This window comes from Panthera pardus, unplaced genomic scaffold (genome assembly GCF_024362965.1).
Source record: "Panthera pardus isolate Hobbes unplaced genomic scaffold, ASM2436296v1 HiC_scaffold_2, whole genome shotgun sequence".
NCBI classification, from domain to species: domain Eukaryota; kingdom Metazoa; phylum Chordata; class Mammalia; order Carnivora; family Felidae; genus Panthera; species Panthera pardus.
The window spans coordinates 61,573,008-61,593,670 of record NW_026526765.1 but is presented as its reverse complement, the minus strand read 5'-3'; the positions used below and the strand labels follow the sequence as shown (position 1 = coordinate 61,593,670).

The 20,663-nt window shown below is 44.0% G+C and overlaps 1 protein-coding gene across 1 annotated transcript; it reads right to left on the bottom strand.

Moving 5' to 3' along the window:
- Positions 1-10,683: 10,683 nt before the first annotated feature.
- SMIM23 (small integral membrane protein 23) lies at positions 10,684-18,064 on the bottom strand. Its single transcript, XM_019450301.2, has 4 exons — positions 17,891-18,064; positions 12,503-12,554; positions 12,235-12,302; positions 10,684-11,960 (listed from the first exon to the last, which is right to left on the bottom strand). The coding sequence occupies exons 1-4, from the start codon at positions 17,978-17,980 to the stop codon at positions 11,748-11,750; spliced, it is 423 nt and encodes a 140-aa protein (XP_019305846.1). The 5' UTR covers positions 17,981-18,064; the 3' UTR covers positions 10,684-11,747.
- Positions 18,065-20,663: the final 2,599 nt, after the last annotated feature.

Genomic DNA, 20,663 nt, shown 5'->3' with positions numbered 1-20,663 from the left:
CAAAAGCCGTTGTCTAATTTACACTTCCACAGAAATATAGGAGAGTGCTAATAGACCTATATCCTAACAACACTTGGTTTTGGTTTAAAACAATTTAGACATTCTGATTGTAGGGGATGATATCTCATTGTGGTTTTAATTAGGCGTTCGCAAATAACAAATTGAGCCCTTGGGTATTGCCCTGTTGTCAAGTGCCTGTTCAAGATTTTTTTCCCATTTGGGGAGGTGTCTTTTTCTTATTATTCAGAGGAGTTCTTTATATATTCAATGTACAGTTTCTTTGTATTGTAAATGCCTTCTTGCATTTTGTTTGCCGTTTCCCCCTTTTAATGGTGTCTTTCCATGAACAGTAATTCTTAATTTTAAAATAGTCTAATGTACCTGGGCACCTGGGGGACTCAGCCGGTTAATTGTCTGACTTTGGCTCAGGTCATGATCTCACGGCTCATGGGTTCGAGCCCCACGTTGGGCTCTGTGCTGACAGCTCCGAGTCTGGAGCCTGCTTCAGATTCTGTGTCTCCCTCTCTCTCTGCCCCTCCCCTGCTCACGCTCTGTCTGTCTGTCTCTCTCTCTCAAAAATAAACATTAAAAAAATTTTTTTAGGGGCACCTGGGTGGCTCAGTCGGTTAAGCGTCCGACTTCGCCTCAGGTCATGATCTCACAGTCCATGAGTTCGAGCCCCGCGTCGGGCTCTGTGCTGACCGCTCAGAGCCTGGAGCCTGTTTCGGATTCTGTGTCTCCCTCTCTCTCTGACCCTCCCCCGTTCATGCTCTGTCTCTCTCTGTCTCAAAAATAAATAAACGTTAAAAAAAATTAAAAAAAAATTTTTTTAAATAGTCTAATGTACCAATCTTTTCCTTTATGTTTAGTGTTCTTCGTGTTTTGTTAAGAAATCTGTGTCCATCCATGGTCATAAACATACACTCCTGTGTTTTATTCTAGGAACTTTATTGTTTTACTTTTCACATTTAAGCTTATGATTCACCTGAAGTAGAATTTAGAGTATGTTATGAGGTGAGAATCAACAGCCATATTTTCCATAAGTTTGTGCAATTCATCTAGTACCATTTATTGACATGACAGTTTCCTCCCCACTATGCTGTAGTGGTATCTTTGCCATAAATCAGGTGACTGTATAAATTTGTGTTTGATCTCAAGTTTGTTAGTCAAGTCCCTTCAATCTTTATGCAGCCTTATTTACTTTTGTGTCTGTTTGTATTATCAGTTACTGAGAGATATGTTTCAAAACATTCCACTATGATTATGGAATTGGTTATTTTCCTTTTAGTTCTAACAATGTTTGAGGCTCCATTACTAAACTCATTTGAATTTAGGATTGTTATGTATTCCGGTCGAGTTGGCCCCTCTATAATTATAAATTGTTACTATTTTTTTAATGTTTATTTTTTATTTTTGAGAGGGAGAGAGAGAACGCAAGCGGGGGAGGGGCAGAGAGAGAGGAGAGAGAGAATCCTGATGTAGCGAGTCTGACGCCGGACTCGAACCCACGAACTGTGAGATCATGACCTGAGTGGAAGTCGGATGCTCAACCGACTGAGCCACCCAGGTGCCCCATGAATTGTTATTCTTAATGTCTACTAATACTTTTGGTCTTAATGTCTGTTTCATCTAATATTAATAGATCTATACCTCCTTTTAAAAATAATCTGTTTATTCTTTGATGTTTTTATGGATGTTTTCCCATCCATTTATTTTTAAGTTTTTATTTGTGTCTCTTATAAGCAACATGCATTTAAAAAATCCAGATTAATTGCCATTCTGTTTTAATTGGAACATTTAGTCCATTTCTAGTTTTTGGCTCTTATGGATCAAGTTGCAGTGAATATTTTAATACAAGACTTTTTGTGAGTATATGCTTTTTTCTTGGGTTAATCTAGGGATGAAATTGTTGGGTCACAGAGTTGGTGTTTAATTTTATTGTTTCCAATTCATATTATTTAAGCATAATTTATATACAATAAAGAGTTTAAAGTGTACAATTTGATGAATTTCAACAAATGTAAACAGCCACATAGCTACCACCCCAAGTTAAGATGTAGGTTATTTCCATCACTCCAGAACCTTTCCTTATACATGGCCTTGAGATGTTGACCTGATTTTCATCACCATAGCTTAGGTTTTTATGGAATCAGACAATAGCTACACTTGTCTTCCTTATTTCATGCCAGGTAATGCTTTTAAAACTCATCTGGCTGTTGTATGTATCAGCGGTTTATTCTTTTATTTATGAGCACTATTCTACTGTATGAATCTAACTACAATTTATTTATGGACATTTGAGTTATTTCTAATGGTTGAAGTTTTTGTGCACTTATATATTTTTTAATGTCTCCCCCCCCCCCCCCCCGACTTTTTCATTCTCTTGGGTAAATACTTAGAATAGAACCACTAGGGCATTCTGTAGGTCTACATTTATAATAAACTGCCAAACTGATTTCCAGACTGGTTTGCATAATTTTATACCTTATCAGCAATGTATGAGATTTGCAGTGCTCTGCCTTCCTCCCCAAGTGTGGTATTGCCTTGGTGTCCCACTGTGATTTTACTGTGCATGACCTTGATGAACAATGATGTTGAGCACTTTCCTCATGCTTATTGTCCATTCATATATCTTCTTTTTGGCACTCTTTTTAGCACACTTTAAACATTGGGTGGTCTATATTTTTCTTATTGATTTGTAGGAGCTCTTTATATATTCTGGATATAAGTCTTTTGTCAGATATATGTATTGTGAGTAATTTATCCCAATCTATGGCCTGGCTTTCATTTTCTTGGTGCATTTGTTAATAATAGTGAATAGTTCTTTGAGGAAAAGAATCCTCTAGGTGCCCAATAATGTTATGCGGGATATGACGAAAATACTTATTACAGACTGTTGGATTGAAAGAGGAGGATGCAACATTTTACTTTGCATTATGACCTTAATTATTTAAAAATACGCATTTTAAAAGGTGGAGAGAAATACATAAAACATTGCTTTGGCTGACTCTGGGTAGTGGGATTATGCTCTCCTGCAGTTCTTTGTTGTGGTAAATGCACATAACATAAAATTTACCATTTTCGCCATTTTAAAATGTACAGTTCAGTGGCATTAAGTACATTGATGATGTTGTACAACCATCATCACCACGATCTAACTCCAGAACTTCCCCATCACCCCAAATGAAAACCCTGTACCTATTAAGCAGTCATTCCCTATCCCTCCTCCCATAGTCCCTGGCAAACACTAATCTGCTTTCTGCCTCCATGTGCCTGCTATTTTAGAAATCTATACATTTGGGGCTCCTGGATGGCTCAGTCGGTTAAGCGTCCGACTTCGGCTCAGGTCGTGATCTCGCGGTCCGTGGGTTCCAGCCCTGCATCAGGCTCCGTGCTGACAGCTCAGAGCCTGGAGCCTGCTTCAGATTCTCTGCCTCCCTCTCTTTCTGCCCCTCCCCTGCTTGTGCTCTCTCTTTCTCTATCTCTCAAAAATAAAAAAAAATTTTTACAAGTATATACATTTGGTATCTTTTTTCTGACTTTTTGCTAATGAGTATGTGCTTCGATACGAGAAGTAAAGCAGAAACCAAGAACAAGGAAGGATGTCTTCTGGATGTTATGAAGAATTGATGCTAAGCTTATGCCAGAGGGAGCGGGGAGTAGAATTCCCTTTGTGACAGTAGCTCAACATGCTCGGCTCGGCTAGCTGCTCCTGTCCCGTGTATCTCACCCCCATCCTGGCAGCCGGGTTCTAATATTATGCCCAAGTTACCCGTGATGCTGTGTCTCCTCCCCAGGTGCCATTTTCTCTGACTCTCCACCGCATTGGGAGTAGAGACCATGTTGGTTCAGTTCTCCAGTTCAATCTCTTTGCTGTCCGGTATGACCCCAGCTTATCCTTTCGGCCATTAAGAGTTCTGGAGTAAATGAACGCCTTTGTACAAGAAATGACTTTGCCCAGACTCTAGAGAGAAAAGAATCAGATGGGTCTGTAGGCGTAGCCTCAGAGCCACGGGCAGGGTCTGAAAGTGCCGCTAAGGGGCTGAGGCCAGCCCTGAGAGAACATATCTGTATGGTAGATTCATGAGGCCCCTCGTGACTTTCATGACCAGGGCGGGAGGAGAGAAGTAATAGCGAGTGACATTTATATAATGTGTTACAGTTTACATAGCTCAGCATGTGCATTACCTCATTTAATCCGGAAGGAGCATAGGGTGGGGCTTCAGCACGTGGCCCCAGAGTTGGCTTGTCCCAGTTTGCATCCTGGCTGCACCACTTACTGTTGACCCCGGAATATTTGTGCACCCCATGTCCCAGTTTCCTTACACGTGCGGTGAAGACACTGATAGCACACACAGATTTGTTGTGATAATTAAATAAGGTAGGCGGTGCTCATAAAGTGCTTAGAATTGTGCCTGGAGCATAGTAAACACTAAATAAAAGTTGCTTGTTATTACTCAGTTCTCTCAGTGGGCCCTGGAGATATGTAGACATACCCCATTTTATGGGCAGCTGACTGGGGCTCTGAAGGATGGAGTGACCTGTCTGAGGTCACACTGGAGAGGTTGGGGGGGGGACGCAGGGCTTGGACCAGGTCTGTGTCACCCCAAAGCCGTGACTTTCCAGCTCCTTCATGCCACCTCCTCTGACATGCACTTTGCCTGGGCTCATGGGCAGGAGAGTCTGCCCCTGCACCGGGTGTCAGGGAAGATCACCCGTCTTGTCCAGATGAGCTACAACCTGAATGAAGATAGCTGAGAAGTCACTTTGTACTCCGCCAGAGTATGATGGGAATGTAAAGAATTGTTACTAATACTTTAATAAAGTATTTAAAATTTTTTCCTAGCACTGGTTTCCCACGTTCTGGTAACAGCACCCTGATTTCCTAGGGGGAACCACCACTCGCCCACTCAGTCTGGGCGTAGGATTGTCCGTGGCTAGAGGGATGGGTGTGTAACACAGGTCCGGCCAATGTGAGCACTGTGTCATTTTAGCCACCAGGATTAGCTCTGAAATCAGTATTTGATCCAATCTGGGAACCACCAGGTTCAGTTGTAGGGATTTGATCATGGTTGTTGGGGCAGAGGCGTTTGCTTTCCTCCGGGGAGAGCTGGGAGAGCTGGAGTATGGGATAGAGCCTGAGCTCCCAACACCATCTTGCTACCACGGTAGGGACAGCCTGCTGAGAATGGGGCCTGCCCAGAGGCAAGCAGAGCTGTAGATGGAGACTGAGCCAAGGGCCAGTGTCCCCTGGACTTAACTGGGCATGAGTCTAGATTTCCCGGGACTCTTCTGTTCTGCTACCTTTTGTTGGCACCTACTGGCCTTCTAACGCTGTGCTTGACTGTTATGTCCTTTTCATATCCCAACAGCCACTCAGAGGAGGTGGTAATAGCCCCATATGACAGAGGGGGAAACTGAGGCTCTGAGTGGTGAAGTGATGTGGCCAAAGCACACAGGTGAGCAGAGTTCCTTCTGCTGAGGGCTCAGCCGCTCTACTGAGAAAGCCAGCGACAGTGTCTGAATAAAGTTCCTGTCTTCTTTCTTTGCCCTCCAGCAAGGATGCATGTCCTCCTGGAAATGTCACAACAGAAGGGATGGATGCCCTAGAAAGGCGTCTTCTTTGGCTCCCTCCCTCACCACCCTCAATTATCCTTCTGACAGCCAGATCAGAACCAAATTGGATTTAGTGCATTTCACAATTTTTTTTGAACAAATTTGTGGATTAAGGGAACAAATTAAATCCACATTTTTATTTGACATCATCAAAAATATGACATGCAGACTGGAAATGGACCTTCCTGGTCTGGGAATAATTTCAGTGAAGACCAAATCCCTACATCCCAAGGGTATTTGTTTAAAAAACAAAGCAAAACAACAAACAACAAACAACAAAAAAAAATCCGGATTCTCACAAACACCTGTAGGACGCCTGGTCCCAAACCTTACCTGAGACCTGGGATCTGACACTTGGGGTGAGGCGAGGCCACACCAGCCCATACCTGAGATGTGACTCTAGTGGGAAGGGGGCCTCTCTGCCCCCACCCATCATTCATCTGTCTTCTGTTTCCCCTGTGACTCTCCCTTGGCTACAGCCCAATTTAAGTTTCTGCATTTTTCTATAACTGGACTAACAGATTTTCATGTTAGTGCCAAATCAAGTTCCCTATCCCTTCTCTAAATTCTTAGGCCAATAAATATATAGCTCATTTGGCAATTAGGTGCCTTTGGCACTTTACCCAATAGCTACTAAAAGAATATAAATACTTCACTTTTCTCACCTTTGTTTCTTGGTTTCATGGTAGAAAGACAAGCTATATGTGGGCAGGGAATGTGACTTCTACTTCTCTATATATGTACCCAACATGTAGTAGCATGAAATGAGAATTTATTACCTTATAAATTTAATTGGCATGTGATTACTTAACAATACATGATCTTGGCTAGGCTTAGTGGAGGTGAGGCTGTAAAATACATTGGGTTAATGTGAGGGCTCTGATGCTAGAGAGCCTGGGTTTGAATCCTGGCTCCCCATTCATTGATTATATGATTTTAACAATGATATAATCTCTCTATGCCTCAGTTTCCCTGTCCATAAACTGGAAGTAACAATAACACTCGATGAAGCGCCTAAAACAGGACCACATTCTCTAAATGTCTGTTGCCACAATTTCATTATGTCTTTCCAATAGTCCTTATAGTCTTAGAAAATACATATCGCTAATAGGTAGGCGGACTTTATCTTACCCAATTTTTGTCTCGATTATCAGATTCTTATCTTTAAAACATGAATTATCTGATGATTGTGGGTTTTTTCACCATTATATAAGTTGGAGGAACAGAATAGAAGCTGACCAAAAACAATAAAACAAAGAAAAGCGTAGAATGAATCAGTGTTAGCAAAAGAGAAGAGCCCGAGGGAGCATTAGGAAGGCTGCCAAATAGATCTATTAAGTAAAAGAGAGATGGGGAGAAAACCATCAATTAAAATTAATTAAAAATTTTAATTGTTTGTGATGCTGACCTCATGCTCCAGGTGCCTGAAACAAAAGAAGAAATGTGGATAATTGAGTGGCCATGACATTTTTCCAACTGGCCACTTTTCTCTTAACAAGACCACACCTGTCTCTTCCTCATGAGCTCCTTGGGTCAGGACCTGAATCATGGCTCAGGTTGCACTCTGCTGGAGAGGAAGTCCTGAGGCCTGGCAGACAGCTATCTAGACCTTTCTTCCTCATTCTTATCCAGCAGCACGTCCTGCTGATTACACTTTCAAACTGAATTCTGCTTCTCTGTACCTCTCCCCTACTCCAAGCCTCCGTTTCCAGCTGGAAAACCACAGTGCCTTGCTAAGTGGTTTCCTTGTTTCTACTCTTACATTTATCATTCTCTGAAATTGCCTTGTCTTGATTTTTCTAGTTGTTTTTCCCATTAGCCTGTAAACTTTGCGTTTGCCAGTGGCTGGTACACCCATGGCCCCATCATTTCTTTTTCTTTTTTTTTCAATTTTTATTTAATGTTTATGTATTTTTAAGAGAGAGAGAGAGAGAGAGAGAGAGAGAGAGAGAGAGAGAGAGACAGAGCACAAGTTGGGGAGGGGCAGAGAAAGATGGAGACACAGAATCTGAAATAGGCTCCAGGCTCTGAGCTGTCGGCACAGAGCCCGATGTGGGGCTAGAACTCATGAGCGGTGAGATCATGACCTGAGTCGAAGTCAAATGCTTAACCAACTAAGTTACCCAGGTGCCCCTTCAGTTTTGACTCCTGATTTTGTTATTCAATTTCTCTTTTCTATTTAGTCTTCAGTCGCTGGGAAGCCTGACCTTGCAGAATCACTTGGAGCCGGTTGTTGTAAGGGAGTTGGGTTGGGGACAGGGGTGGGGGCAGCGAGACCCTGCTCTGCTGGCAGCATTGTTTCTTGATTGAATGGAAAGAGCTGGAAATAGTTGCCTTCTCAAGTAAAAGACATTTTCTTTCCCAAAGGGAAGTCCACTCTATAGATAATGAAAGTGAGCCCCTGATAGACCTTCTGGGCAACATTTTGCCAAAGTCATTCAAATTATAAGACTTCAAAGTCATGAAAGGTAGTCATGCTCTCCCTTTTAAGTGTGTCATTTGTATTTTTCACACTCAGGAGCTGGAGAATGAATGAAATATTGCCAAATTAAGATGACCTACTCGCCTATGGTGACTCTGGTAGTCAAGCCTCTTCCACCTCATTCTTAGCAATTATATTCAGCTTTTGAATGTTTGCCTCACACAATTCTGCTTCCCTGATATTGGCTCTGGGGGCTCTGAGGTACAAGGGTTGCCATCACTCTCTCTCTCTCTGCCACATTTGTGACCACCTTGGGAAATATGAGGTCATTACACATGGTCCAGAGTCACTCATCAGAAAGGATCCCAGGCTGTTTCTCGTATAAGGAAGTTCCATCCTGGCGTATTTGATTCCCCCTTCCCCCTTCTGCCACAGCTGATTGGAGCGGGAGTGGTCACCCCAAGGCCATCCAATCCAAAGGCTGGTAGACACAGATCCTGACTCAAGACAGGAAACTCCAGCCAATGAAATGAGTCAGTCACATCCCATCCACCCCCTTTGGAGCTTGATCTGGGAAATGCAGACAGAATCATATGGTCACTGGAAGTTTGGAAGGTCATGAGAAAGGGAGAGGCCTTGTGGGCTCAGGAGCAAATCAGAGTTAGGAGGACTCAGAGGCAGAAGTGCTGAGCTGAAGAGGGGATGGTTAGAGTGGTGCTCAAGGAAGCCACTGGAAGCAGGAAGAGATGGGGCAGACACACAAAGAAAAGCAGAGACCCAGAGAGTGGCCAGGTCAAGGTAAAGGTGGAATGCTAGAGGGAAGCTCCCAGAGTCTTGCAGCAGGGGCTCCTGGAGCACCTTGGTGGATGCTTTGGGTTCTCGAAGCCCTTCCTGGTCCAGATTCCAGGATCCCAGGTTATGGTATGCCCCTGATTTCCATGAGATTTCTGACTCCTGTGTTGTTGTGCCACAACAAACCCTCATTGCCTGAGCCACCCCGAATGGCTTGCTACCCTTATGGGCTCACAAGTCGACATACCAAAAGTAATTACCACCAGTGGGCTGCAGCCCCACACCAGCATGGGCCGTTTCTGTTAGGCTCTGTGTGTGGGTGCGTGGGGGTGATGCATAAGAGCTTTCAGGGTGTGATGCCTCTCTTCAAATGCTCTGCTAATATCCACAGGGGTGGTTGCATTCCTCAGGGATCTAGCTCTGTTTTCTTTTTTTCACGTATCCCCCAATTTTATGTACATGTATGTTTTATAAAAACATTCATAACCGTATCATATATAAACTATAAATATATGTAATATCTAAATATAAACACACACCCATATGTTATAGGTACAGTACAGTTGCAACTTCGATGGGGGTTAGAGTCTGCGGTGTGTGTTAAGCCAAGGCTGTATACAGTCAGAATCATGCCTGAGAACCCTCTCAACACCTGTAGAGCATATGTACATGATTTGGGGTCTGGAACTACAGCTTTATAGTAATAGTAAAGATAAGTGCAGAGAAATGCCAATATGAGACCTTCCTGCAGAGTGCTTGCTGAAGTAATTGCAAACAAGGAAAACAGATTCTGGTTTCCCAGCCCCTGCTGAATGTTCAAAGTGGCAAAACTGTGACCATAACTTGTAAAGACATTTTCCTTCCCAAGCGGCCACCGAATAATTTCTCCCGGCAAACGAATCGCCGTGACATTCCCTGTAAGTCAGATATTCTAGGAGACGATTTTTATTGCGACCCTCATGACTTTCCAAAGATTTGAGGTAGTTCTGATAATTGGCACATAGATAATAGCTCCAGTAAACTAGAAAACAAACCCGAAAAATCATAGAAAGGGTCAAATAATGAAAAAAAAATGAAGCTGATATCATTCCCACAATGGACAACTGAACTCTGAACTTCCTGAAGTCAAGGGAAAAAGGGAAAATCCTAGGGGCGCCTGGGTGGCTCAGTTGGTTAAGCGTCCAACTTCAGCTCAGATCATGATCTCACAGTTCGTGGGTTTGAGCTCTATGTCGGGCTCTGTGCTGACAGCTCAGAGCCTGGAGCCTGCTTCGGATTCTGTGTCTCCCTCTGTCTCTGCCCCTCCCCTGCTCACGCTCTGTCTCTATCTCTCAAAAATAAATAAACGTTAAAAAAATAAAAAAAAAAGAAAGGGAAAATCCTAGATAAGAATTATCATTGTTTAATCAAAGTCATCAAGATTAAAAGTCACTTGTAATTTCATCACAGTGATATTCTTATTTTACTTGTAGACACTGTATTCCAGTGTCTCTGTAAGCAAAATAATAGGTAATTTTATTTTAAAAATATTCGAATAGGCAAAACATTCACATAGTCTGAAAATAAAAAAGTGTGAAAAGTTTCGCTCTCATCCTGGTCATACATTTGCCCATTTCAATTCCCCCCAACCACTCCCGCCCCGTTTTGTATCCTACTAGTTTTTTTTTTTTTTTTTAACATTTATTTATTTTTGAGACAGAGAGAGAGCATGAACAGGGGAGGGTCAGAGAAAGAAGGAGACACAGAATCTGAAACAGGCTCCAGGCTCTGAGCTGTCAGCACAGAGCCCGACGCGGGGCTCGAACCCACAGACCGCAAGATCATGACCTGAGCCGAAGTCGGATGCCCGACTGAGCCACCCAGGCGCCCCTGTATCCTACTAGTTTTTATGCACATTCGGTAACATCGTCATCATCATCATCATCAACAAAATACAGATTCTTATTCCCAGGCTCTTCTTATACCTTGATTTCTTTCATTTAACAACCTTTCTTGTAGACTTTTCCATATCAGTAGAAAAGCTCCCTCATTCTCTTTCATACCTACAGGGGCCTAATTTACCTAAATTTACCTAATTTAACCTGGGACCTATGGATAATCATTTAGGTTGTTTCCTTTGTTTTGCTATTCTAAACGAGGCTAGGAGAGTAACATTACGTACATGTAATTTCGCACATGTATGTATATGTGTTGTAAGTGTATATTTCAATATAATATATATGTTATATAAAATTATATAATGCTATAACTATGACAAGTATATATAAAGAATATATATGATAAATATATATTTCACACATTTATAGGAGATAAATCCCTGAGGCAGATTGCTGGGTCAAATGGTAAATGCATTTGTGAATTTCATAGCTGTCACCACATTGCCCTGCACAGGGGTTTTGACAATTGATGCTGCTAGAAGCGGGGCCAGAGGGTTGAGCTGCCACATAACATCTATATACTCCAGAACCAGACTCGTCTCGCTAAGTTCCGGGGAGGAAGGAAAAGGAGTGAAAGAAAGGAAGACCTATCTATCAGGCACTCTACATATACACCCTCATGATGCTGTGAGGCAAATTTGTGACCCTGATTTTTCCTCATGAGGCACTTTTGTCTGAGCGAGGTTAGGGAATTTGTGCCGGATCTCGGGGAAGTGGGCAAGGGTTCTGCCCCGGAAGCTGGCTTGGTTCTTGTACCCCGGAGTCCTGGTGCCCTGGAGGCTATCTCAGCAGGGCCCTGGTGTCCTTCTGATGGCATTCGTTCGTGAACCAGCCGTGGTGCCAGCAAAGTTCTCAGGGTCTCAGGTATTTTATTGTCTTGCCTGCTTTGAAATTCCAGTGTCACAGCTCAGCTCTTGTCAGCTGGCAAGCCTTCCCCCGGCTGTCACTTGGCGTCCTCCCCAGGGTCCAGCCCCGGGCCCTCACAAATCGTTCTTGAAGTTGGAGCAGGGATCCTCCGGGTGCCCCTCTCCCAGAAGGGCATCCAACCATCCCTCCAGGTCCTGTACCAGCTGCTCCAACTCCTGCACCTCTTTTTCTAGCTTCTCCAAGAAAACGTGCAAGTGTTCCTTCAGCCAGGTCCTGATGACCTTTATTGGCTCTTCTGCGGGTTCATCGGTCTGGTATTCAAATCCCTGAAAGGCAGATATCAAAATTGCATCTTGAGCTTTTTCATGTAGGATGCACCCCCCCCCCCCCACCCCTGTGCTCCTTGCCACTGGTTTCAAAAAGCTTTCTGAGCCTTTGCAGGGTTTCTGTCTGGAGTGACTATCCCCACCTTCTCCACCTGGCCAGCTCCTAATTATCGATCCTTCAAGATCCAGCTCGCCAGTGACACCTCTGGGAAGCCTTCCCGGATTTCCTCAGCCAAGCTTGACATCCCCTCAGTACCTTTCCTGAATATGTTACCTGGGAAGCCACAGGATTCTGGGGATAGTTACATTCTCTGATCCTTTCTGACACCTCCCAGCTTCTTCCTGAAACAGGCACGAACATCACCCCTTAACAAGGGCAAGTGAGCAGTAGTTGAAATGAACATGTTCGGTCCTCCCAGTGGGTGAACGAGGTAGGAGAAGGCAGGCTGTGGAGGCCTCGTTGGCATGCGGCCGTCTCCACAACACCCCTCCCGACCCCGTGTGGACTCGGCTCCTCCTTTCTGAGATTTCGGAATGCTCACCTGACATTCCTGTGCCCACGTACAGGACCAAGATCAGCAACGCCAACAGCGTCTGGGGGCAAGAGGAGGAGGAAGGAGGTGACTTTCTTGGGGGACAGCAGGCATCCCTGCTTCCCTCACAGAGGGCTAGGCACGGGGGTGCTATAAGATCGTTTTTAGAGCTCAACTTTTTACTTTATCCTTATCTTAACTTTATCCACGTCATGCATGCTTATCACACAACCCCCAAACATTGCAAAAGCCGGTAACATGGCAGCCTCCTGCCATTCCATTGGTGTTTTTCCTCCCTTCTGCCTGCTGAGAAGGCCCGCCTCTCTTCTCAGTCTTGCCTTGCTTTTTTTTTTACATTTTTGCTCTACATGATCTTTAAAAGGAATCAACCTTATTGTGGTATACTTCACAGGCAGTAAAAGGCACACATTTTAAATGTATGGTTTGGTGAATTTTGACACGTCTACACCTGTGGACTATCATCCCACTCAAGAGAAAGAACATTTCCATCATCCCAGCACGTTCCCTTATGTCCTTCTATAGTCTGTTGCCTCCTTGCCCTCACCATGCCAGAGGTATCCACTAATGTGCTGTGTCACTATGGAGTAGTTTTGCCTGTTCCGAAACTTCAAATGAATGGAAACTCATAGTCTGTACTCTTTTGTGGTAAGCTACTTTTTTTTTAATGTTTATTTTTGAGAGACAGAGAGAGACAGAGTGCGAGTGGGGGAGGGGCAGAGAGAGAGGGAGACACAGAATCGGAAGCAGGCTCCAGGCTCTGAGCCGTCAGCACAGAGCCAGACGCAGGGCTCAAACTCAAGGACCGCAAGATCATGCCCTGAGCTGAGGTGGGACACTTAACCGACTGAGCCACCCAGGCGCCCCTGTGGTAAGCTACTTCTGCGCAACATAATGCTTCTGAGGTGTCTCCATGTTTTTGTGTTCTCTGCTATTGATGAGTAATATCATCTTGTGTGAATATGGTGCAGTTTATCTCTTCACCTATTGATGGACCTTGGGCTCCTTCTAGTTTCTGACTATCATGAATAAAACTGCTGTGAACACCTTGGATACGCCTCTTTGTGTGGACATGTGTTCTCATTCTGCTTGGGGCAGTACCCAGAAATGCAAATGCTGGGTCATATGGCGAGTGTATGTTTAATTTGATAAGAAACCACCAAACTGTTTTCCATGGATTGGTACCAATTTCCATTTCTACCAGCAACACGAGGATTCGTGTGGAGCAGAGATGCTCCACATCTCTGTCAGTAATCTTCTTCATGTTAGGCATTCCACTGGTTGTGTGGTAATATCTCAAGCTAGTTTTTACCTGCATTTCCCCAATGATTAATGGTGTTGTCTTAGTCCATTTGCACTGCTGTAACGAAGTATCACAGAGCCGGTGGCTTATAAACAACAGAAATTTCTTATAGTTCTAGAGGCTGTAAGTTCAGGATCAGGGGGGGCAGTAGGGTCGGGGTCTGGTGAGGGCGCTCTTCTGGGTTGTAAGCAGCCATTTTCTCATCGTATCCTCATGTGGCAGACAGCAGAAAGAGATCTCTGGGGTCTTTTTTTAATAAGGGCCCTAATCATCACCCAAAGATCCCAACTCCTAATACCATCATTTTGGGAGTTAGGATTTCAACATAGGAATTTGGTGGGGGAGGGACGTAAGCATTTAGTCCATAACAGATGTTGAGCATCTTTTCATGTGCTTACTGATCATAATTCACACATCTTACTTTGTGGATGTCTATTAAAAACTCTTTGCTCATTTTTGTTGTTGTTGAGCAGTTGTCTTCGTATTAAATTATAGTTCTTTATGTGTTTTGGATATACAGTTTTTTTTCAGATGTTTGTATTGTGACTACAAAGTCAAAGTCTGTGGCTTGCCTTCTCGTTTTCTTACCAGTGTCTTAGAAAATTAAACGGTTTCAATTTTTTTAAAGTTTATTTATTTTTGAGAGAGAGAGAGATAGAGAGAGAGAGATTGTGCTAGTGGGGGAGGGACAGAGAAAGAGGGAGACACAGAATCCGAAGCAGGCTCCAGGCTCTGAGCTGTCAGCACAGAGCCTGACGTGGGGCTCGAACCCAGGAACTGCGAGATCATGAGCCGAAGTTGGACGCTTAACTCACTGAGCCACCCAGGCGCCCCATAAACGGTTTCAATATCGATGAAGTTCAAATCATCAAATATATTCCCTTTATGGTTGTGCCTTTTGTGCGCAGTCTAAAAAATTTTGTCGAACTCGAGGTTGTGAAGATTCTCTCCTCTGTCTTCTAGACATTTTATTGCTTTAGCTTTCCAGTTAGGTATATGGTCCATTGTGAACCTCCAGCACCGCTGGGTTTCCAGTATCTCTGCTCTGCTCCCAACTGCATAGCAGCCACTCTGCGGAGAGCAGCTAATTTAGCCCTTGGCATGCACATCCCCGCCCCCTCAGCCAGGGAGTCATGGGGCTCCCCTTGGTGCACAGCTCTCCTCCCTCTCCAGGGCCGTGTTCTCTAGAGCCCAGCTGCTTTAGCTGTCCCACACTGGGCAGCTCAGTGGGGACTGTGGTGCGTGCTTGGGCTCTGCTTCTCGGTGCAGCAGCCTCTGGGAAAGAGGCGAGGCTATCACGAGTTTTCCTTTTCTCAGGGATGGCACTCTTGTGCTGCCTGTTACCCCTCCCCTGAAAATAGCTGCTTTGTAGATATCGACAGTTTTGTGGTTTCTTACGATGGGAGGGCTAGCTTCGCCCCAGCTACTGTGTTAAGGCTGCAAGTGGAAGTCTAATCATAGCGTTTTAGTGCAGGCTGGAGGGAAGGAGCTGCCTGGAGGCAACATCGCTTGCTGATGCTTGGGTCAGCCCACGATCATTTAGGAGATTCTGGTGGATGTGCCAGGATTAGGAGAGGAGACAGGGGCCTTTTAGAGAAGTGGGAGAAGAGAGAGGCCGAGTCTGAGTCTGGGAGGGGCCTGGCGCCCGCTCTTGGTGGCTTTGTGGTGTGTCTGGGCAGGCCTTAGCCCAGGGAGTTCAGAGACACCTGCTTTCAACAGACAATGTGAGCTGCGACAGTGATGGTGTCAGGGACAAGCAGAAGTCGACAAAGGATTAAGACAAACACAGTATTGACTGACATGGAACTTTCCTCGACTCATTAGATGTGGGCTGAGTCAGATTTAATTTGACTTGAAATAATATATTTCTTACTTACCCGAGTTCACGAAGCAAGATTTAGACCTGCTACCACAACAAGGAAGATAAAAGATTTGCATAATTTCCCTCTCCCCCAGATAGTTTTCTTTATATATACTAGTAACTATATTATTATTATGATTAACTTTAAAAATAAAAATAAATTACAAAGCATCAATCTGGCTGAGTCTTACAGTCTTACAGACACTGACAAGGGAAAGAGGCCAGGCGTAAAGGTACACACCGACAGATTCCGTTCACGTGAAATTCAAGAACACACAAAACTCTACGATGGTAGAGATCAGAGATCATGGTTATGGGGGGGGGGGGGCGTGAGATGGGAGGGGCCTGAAGGAGGCTTCTGGGGTACTGGAAATGGAAATGTTCCATTGCTTGATGTGGGGGACGATACCTGGGTGTGTGCATTCAATGTAAAGATCATTGCATTTTACACTTAAGTTTAGGGGGCTTTTTCTTTTATAGTTTATTTTTTATTTTTTTAAATGTTTTTATTTATTTTTGAGACAGAGAGAGACAGAGCATGAGCAGGGAGGGGCAGAGAGAGAGAGGGAGACACAGAATCCAAAGCAGGCTCCAGGCTCTGAGCTGTCAGCCCAGAGCCCAACGCGGGGCTCAAACTCATGGACCGCGAGATTGTGACCTGAGCCGAAGTCGGACGCTTAACCGACTGAGCCACCCAGGCGCTAGGGGGCTTTTTCTTAACAGTGTTCCCTGGGAATCTTTCTACAGACACACAGAATTATCTCATTCTTTGTAATGGCTGATGCTCAATGCTCTGATATTTCTTTAACAGCCCCTCTGTCCATGTACTTTACAGAACAATGCCTTCCCCAGTACACTTGCTGTTGGGTTTTTATTTTGTGCTGTTTGGAGACTAAGGGGGGAACAGGGGCAGGATTAAGTTTTAGCTCTTCTCCCGTGTTGCCTTGGGGCCTGAGCCAAATCGTTTCTTCTCTCTGAGCCTCAACTGCTTCATCTGTAAAATGGATTCTGAAGTATACTGAAAGGTCTTTCAAAAACAAAAGCTGGGGCTCGGTGTTTGATTGGTCTGGGAAATGCTGTGGTCAACAAAGTGAATTCCTTTGCAGAACTTCTCAGAGCCTTCATTATGTGAATGAGCAGTGTCAATCTCCAAGAGGGGACAAGAAAGAGTATTGGCATTCCTTGAATGGCAGAACTCTTTTGGAGATTTTTCTCAAAGAGCCTTCCCGGGGCTTGGTATTTGTGGGACTCTTGTTAGGAAAAGCTGCAGCATGATGGGATCCCATAAGGCCCCATCTTGCTGTGAGGTCCAGCACAAAGGAGGCGTTGGAGCATGTATATCAAATGAACAAGTGAACAAATCTTTTGGAAACATATAGAGATCGGTCGTCCATTGCTCTGCTTACGATCCTTCAATGGCTTAAACAAACCAACAAACCAACAAACCTTTAATGGCCTCTTATGAATCTCAGAATAAAATCCCATCCCTTTCCGTGGTGTGCATGATCGGGCCCAGCTGACCTCCCCAGCCTTCTTTTATATGCCTCCCTCACTTCCCCACCTGGGAGGCAACGGAGTGCAGGGTAAACTTGCTAAGAGTTCTGAAATCAGATGGACCTGGCTTCAAATCCTGGTAGATCGTGGCTATATGGTCTTTTTGCCTTTCTGAGCCTCGGTTTACCCATCTGTGAATGAAGCTGTTAATAGCTGCCTCTCAGGAATGCTGTAAGTCATGAAAGAGAGAGGGGGGTGGAAGCACCAGGCTGTGCATAGTAAGTGATAACGTTTCCCATTTTGACAAAGTTCTACATGAGGTTGAATTTCAGTCCTAAGAACAAATACTCCGGGAGGTCTATAATTCAGATGTATCCTATTTATTTTAAGTCGTTCATTCACTCATTCATTCATTCAGCTACTAATACGAACCAAGCACCACTGTAGGCACTAGGGATATAGTAGGAAACTAAATGAAAAACCCAGCCCTTCTGGAGTGCACGTTATGCTGGCGGTGCTGGGGATGAAGTTAGAGAGTCAGTCAGTAGTGGCTTCAGGGACGGAGAACCCAAGCACCCATGCTGTGTTCAACCAGGTCGGGCTCCAGGGAGAGTCCGGCTGAAATTCAGCCTCTTCTGACTTTGAGGGCCTTACAGTCTGTCTGGAGTGTCAAAGGGACCCCAGATGGGAGGAAGGCAGCCTGCGTCTGGTCTGGCCTCACCTGTTTCTTGTCCTCACAGCGACTGCCCCTTCTCCTTTCAAGAATCTCGGCTGCCACTCGCCCCCTGCTGCCCACCTGTTCGATCACCATGGCCTCAGGTCAGGCTGCCTGGGTGCAGCAAGGTACCCCCACCTGCCGGGCAGAGGGGCACCCTCCTCCTTCCTGGCCTCTGGTCACCAGGCATCAAACACTGAGTTCTGATGTCATAGAAGGTGGGAGACAGCAAGGCCCCCACCTCGTCACCACCCTGATTTTTATTCCTACCTCTCACATTTTTTTTCATAGAAATGTAAAAAACAAAGATCAGGAAAAACAAAAGCATCAAAATATTGTGTTTCAGGATGGCGATTTTTCAGATTTTTTTCTCCTATATTTTCAAATCTTTAATAAAATATGAGTTTTAAAATACAAATCAATAAAAGTTTTCACCGAAACTTTTATTGAGATAGTTGTAAATACACATGCAGTAGTAAGAAATAATACGGGGGGTCCACTGTACCTTATACCCAGTTTCCCCCTGGAATCCCCTAGATCCCCAGTATCCCCAAGATACTGCCATTGACCCAATCTACCAATCTTATTCAGACCCCTCCAGTCTTACTTGCACTCATTTTGTACGTGTATTTAATTCTAAGTATTTGCCACGTGTGTGGGTGTCTGTATCCATCCTTACAGTCAAGATGCAGCAGAATTTCGAGATTCCAGAAGCATAGTGGACGCCCACTGTCCTTTCCACTGTCCCCACCTCCTGGCAACCACTCATCTGTTCTCCACTTCTAAGATGTTGTCTTTTCAAAACTGGAATATCAACTAGTATGCTATCTTTGGATGTGGGCTTTCTTGGGCTTCGCATCGTTCTCTGGAGATTCATCCAGATTGGTGAAGCATCATTAGTTAGTTCCTCTTTAGTGCCCCATGGCATGCATGTGTTTGTTTAACTGTTCACCCCCTGAAGGACATCCGGGCTAGTTCTAATTACTGGCTCTTCAGAATAAGCTGATATGGGCATTTTTGTACAGTTCTTGTGTGAACCTAAGTTTTCGTTTCTCTGGGATGCCTAAGATGCACACTGCTGAGCTTTATGGTAATTGCTTAATAGTTTTGTAAGAAACTGTCAAACTGTTTTCTAGAATGGCTGTACCGTTTCACATTCCCATTAGCAATGTATGAACAATACGGTTTCTCCTCAACCTCACCAGCTCTTGGTGTTTCCATTATTTTTTATTTTGGACATTTTGATAGGTAGATAGTGATCTCATTGTGGTTTTAATTTGCATTTTCCTAATAGTTAATGATATTGAACTTTTACCATGTGCTTATTTGCCATCTGTATCTCCTTTTCAGTAAAATCTCTGTTCATGTCTCCTGCCCATTTTCTAAGTGGATTGGTTCTTTTTACACTTGAGTTTTGAGAGTTATTATTCTTTAATTAATTTGTTTATTTTGAGAGAGAGAGAGAGAGAGAGAGAGAGGGAGGGAGGCAGAGAGAGAATCCTAAGCAGGCTCTGCACTGTCAGCAGACCATGAGATCGTAACCTGAGCCAAAATCAAGAGTTGGACACTTAACTGACTGAGCCATCCAAGGGCCCCAAGAGTTCTTTGTATGTTCTAGATACTAGTCCTTTTTGAATATATGGCTTGTGAATATTTTCTTCCAGCGTGTAGCTTGTCTCTTCATCCTCCTCATGTGGATTTTTGCAGAGACAAAGTTTTTAATTTTAACGAGGTCTGATTTATTAATTTTTCTTTTATGAATCATGTTTTTTTTGTGTGTGTGTAAAGTCTAAGAACTCTTTGCCTGGCCCTAGAAACAGAAGATTTTCTCCTATTTTAAAAACATATTGGGGCACCCCTCTGGCTCAGTTGGTTAGGTGTCTGACTTCGGTTCAGGTCATGATCTCACAGTTTGTGAGTTTGAGCCCCACGTCAGGTTCTGTGCTGACAGCTCAGAGCCTGGAGCCTGCTTCAGATTCTGTGTTCCATCTCTCTCTCTCTCTCAAAAATAAATAAAACCATTAAAAAAACATGCTATAGTTTTATGTCTTACAGTCCAGTCCATAATCTGTTTGGAGTTAATTTTTATATGAGGTGTGAGGTTGGGATCACGGTTCTTTTTTTTCGTTTGTTTGTTTTGTCTTTTTTTTTGTTGCACCTTTGTAAAAAATCAGTTGTACGTATTTGTGTAGGTCTATTTCTGTGTTCTCTATTTTGTTTCATTGATCTGTGTATCCTTGCACCAATACCACATTGTCTTGTTTACCATGGCTATACAACAAGCCTTAGTATTGAGTAGAGTGATTTCTTCTACTTTGTTCTCCTTTATCAAGATGGTCTCAGCACTTCTAGGGCTGTTATGTTTTTCCATATACACTTTAGAACAAGCTTGTCTACATCTACAAAAAGAAACCCTGGCTGGGATTTTGATAGTAATTGCATTAAACCTATAGGGGTGCCTGGGTGGCTCAGTTGGTTAAGCGTCCGACTTCGGCTCAGGTCATGATCTCACGGTTGGTAGGCTCGAGCCCCGCATCGGGCTCTGTGCTGACAGTTCAAAGCCTGGAACCTACTTCAGATTCTGTGTCTCCCTCTCTCTCTGCCCCTCCCCCATTCATGCTCTGTCTCTCTCTGTCTCAAAAATAAATAAATGTTAAAAAAAAATTTAAAAAAAAACACCCTATAGATCCCTCTGGGGAGAAGTGACATCTTCACTGTGTTGTGTCTCCCAATCCATGAACACAGTATGCCTCTCCATTTATTTAGGTTTTCTTCGGTC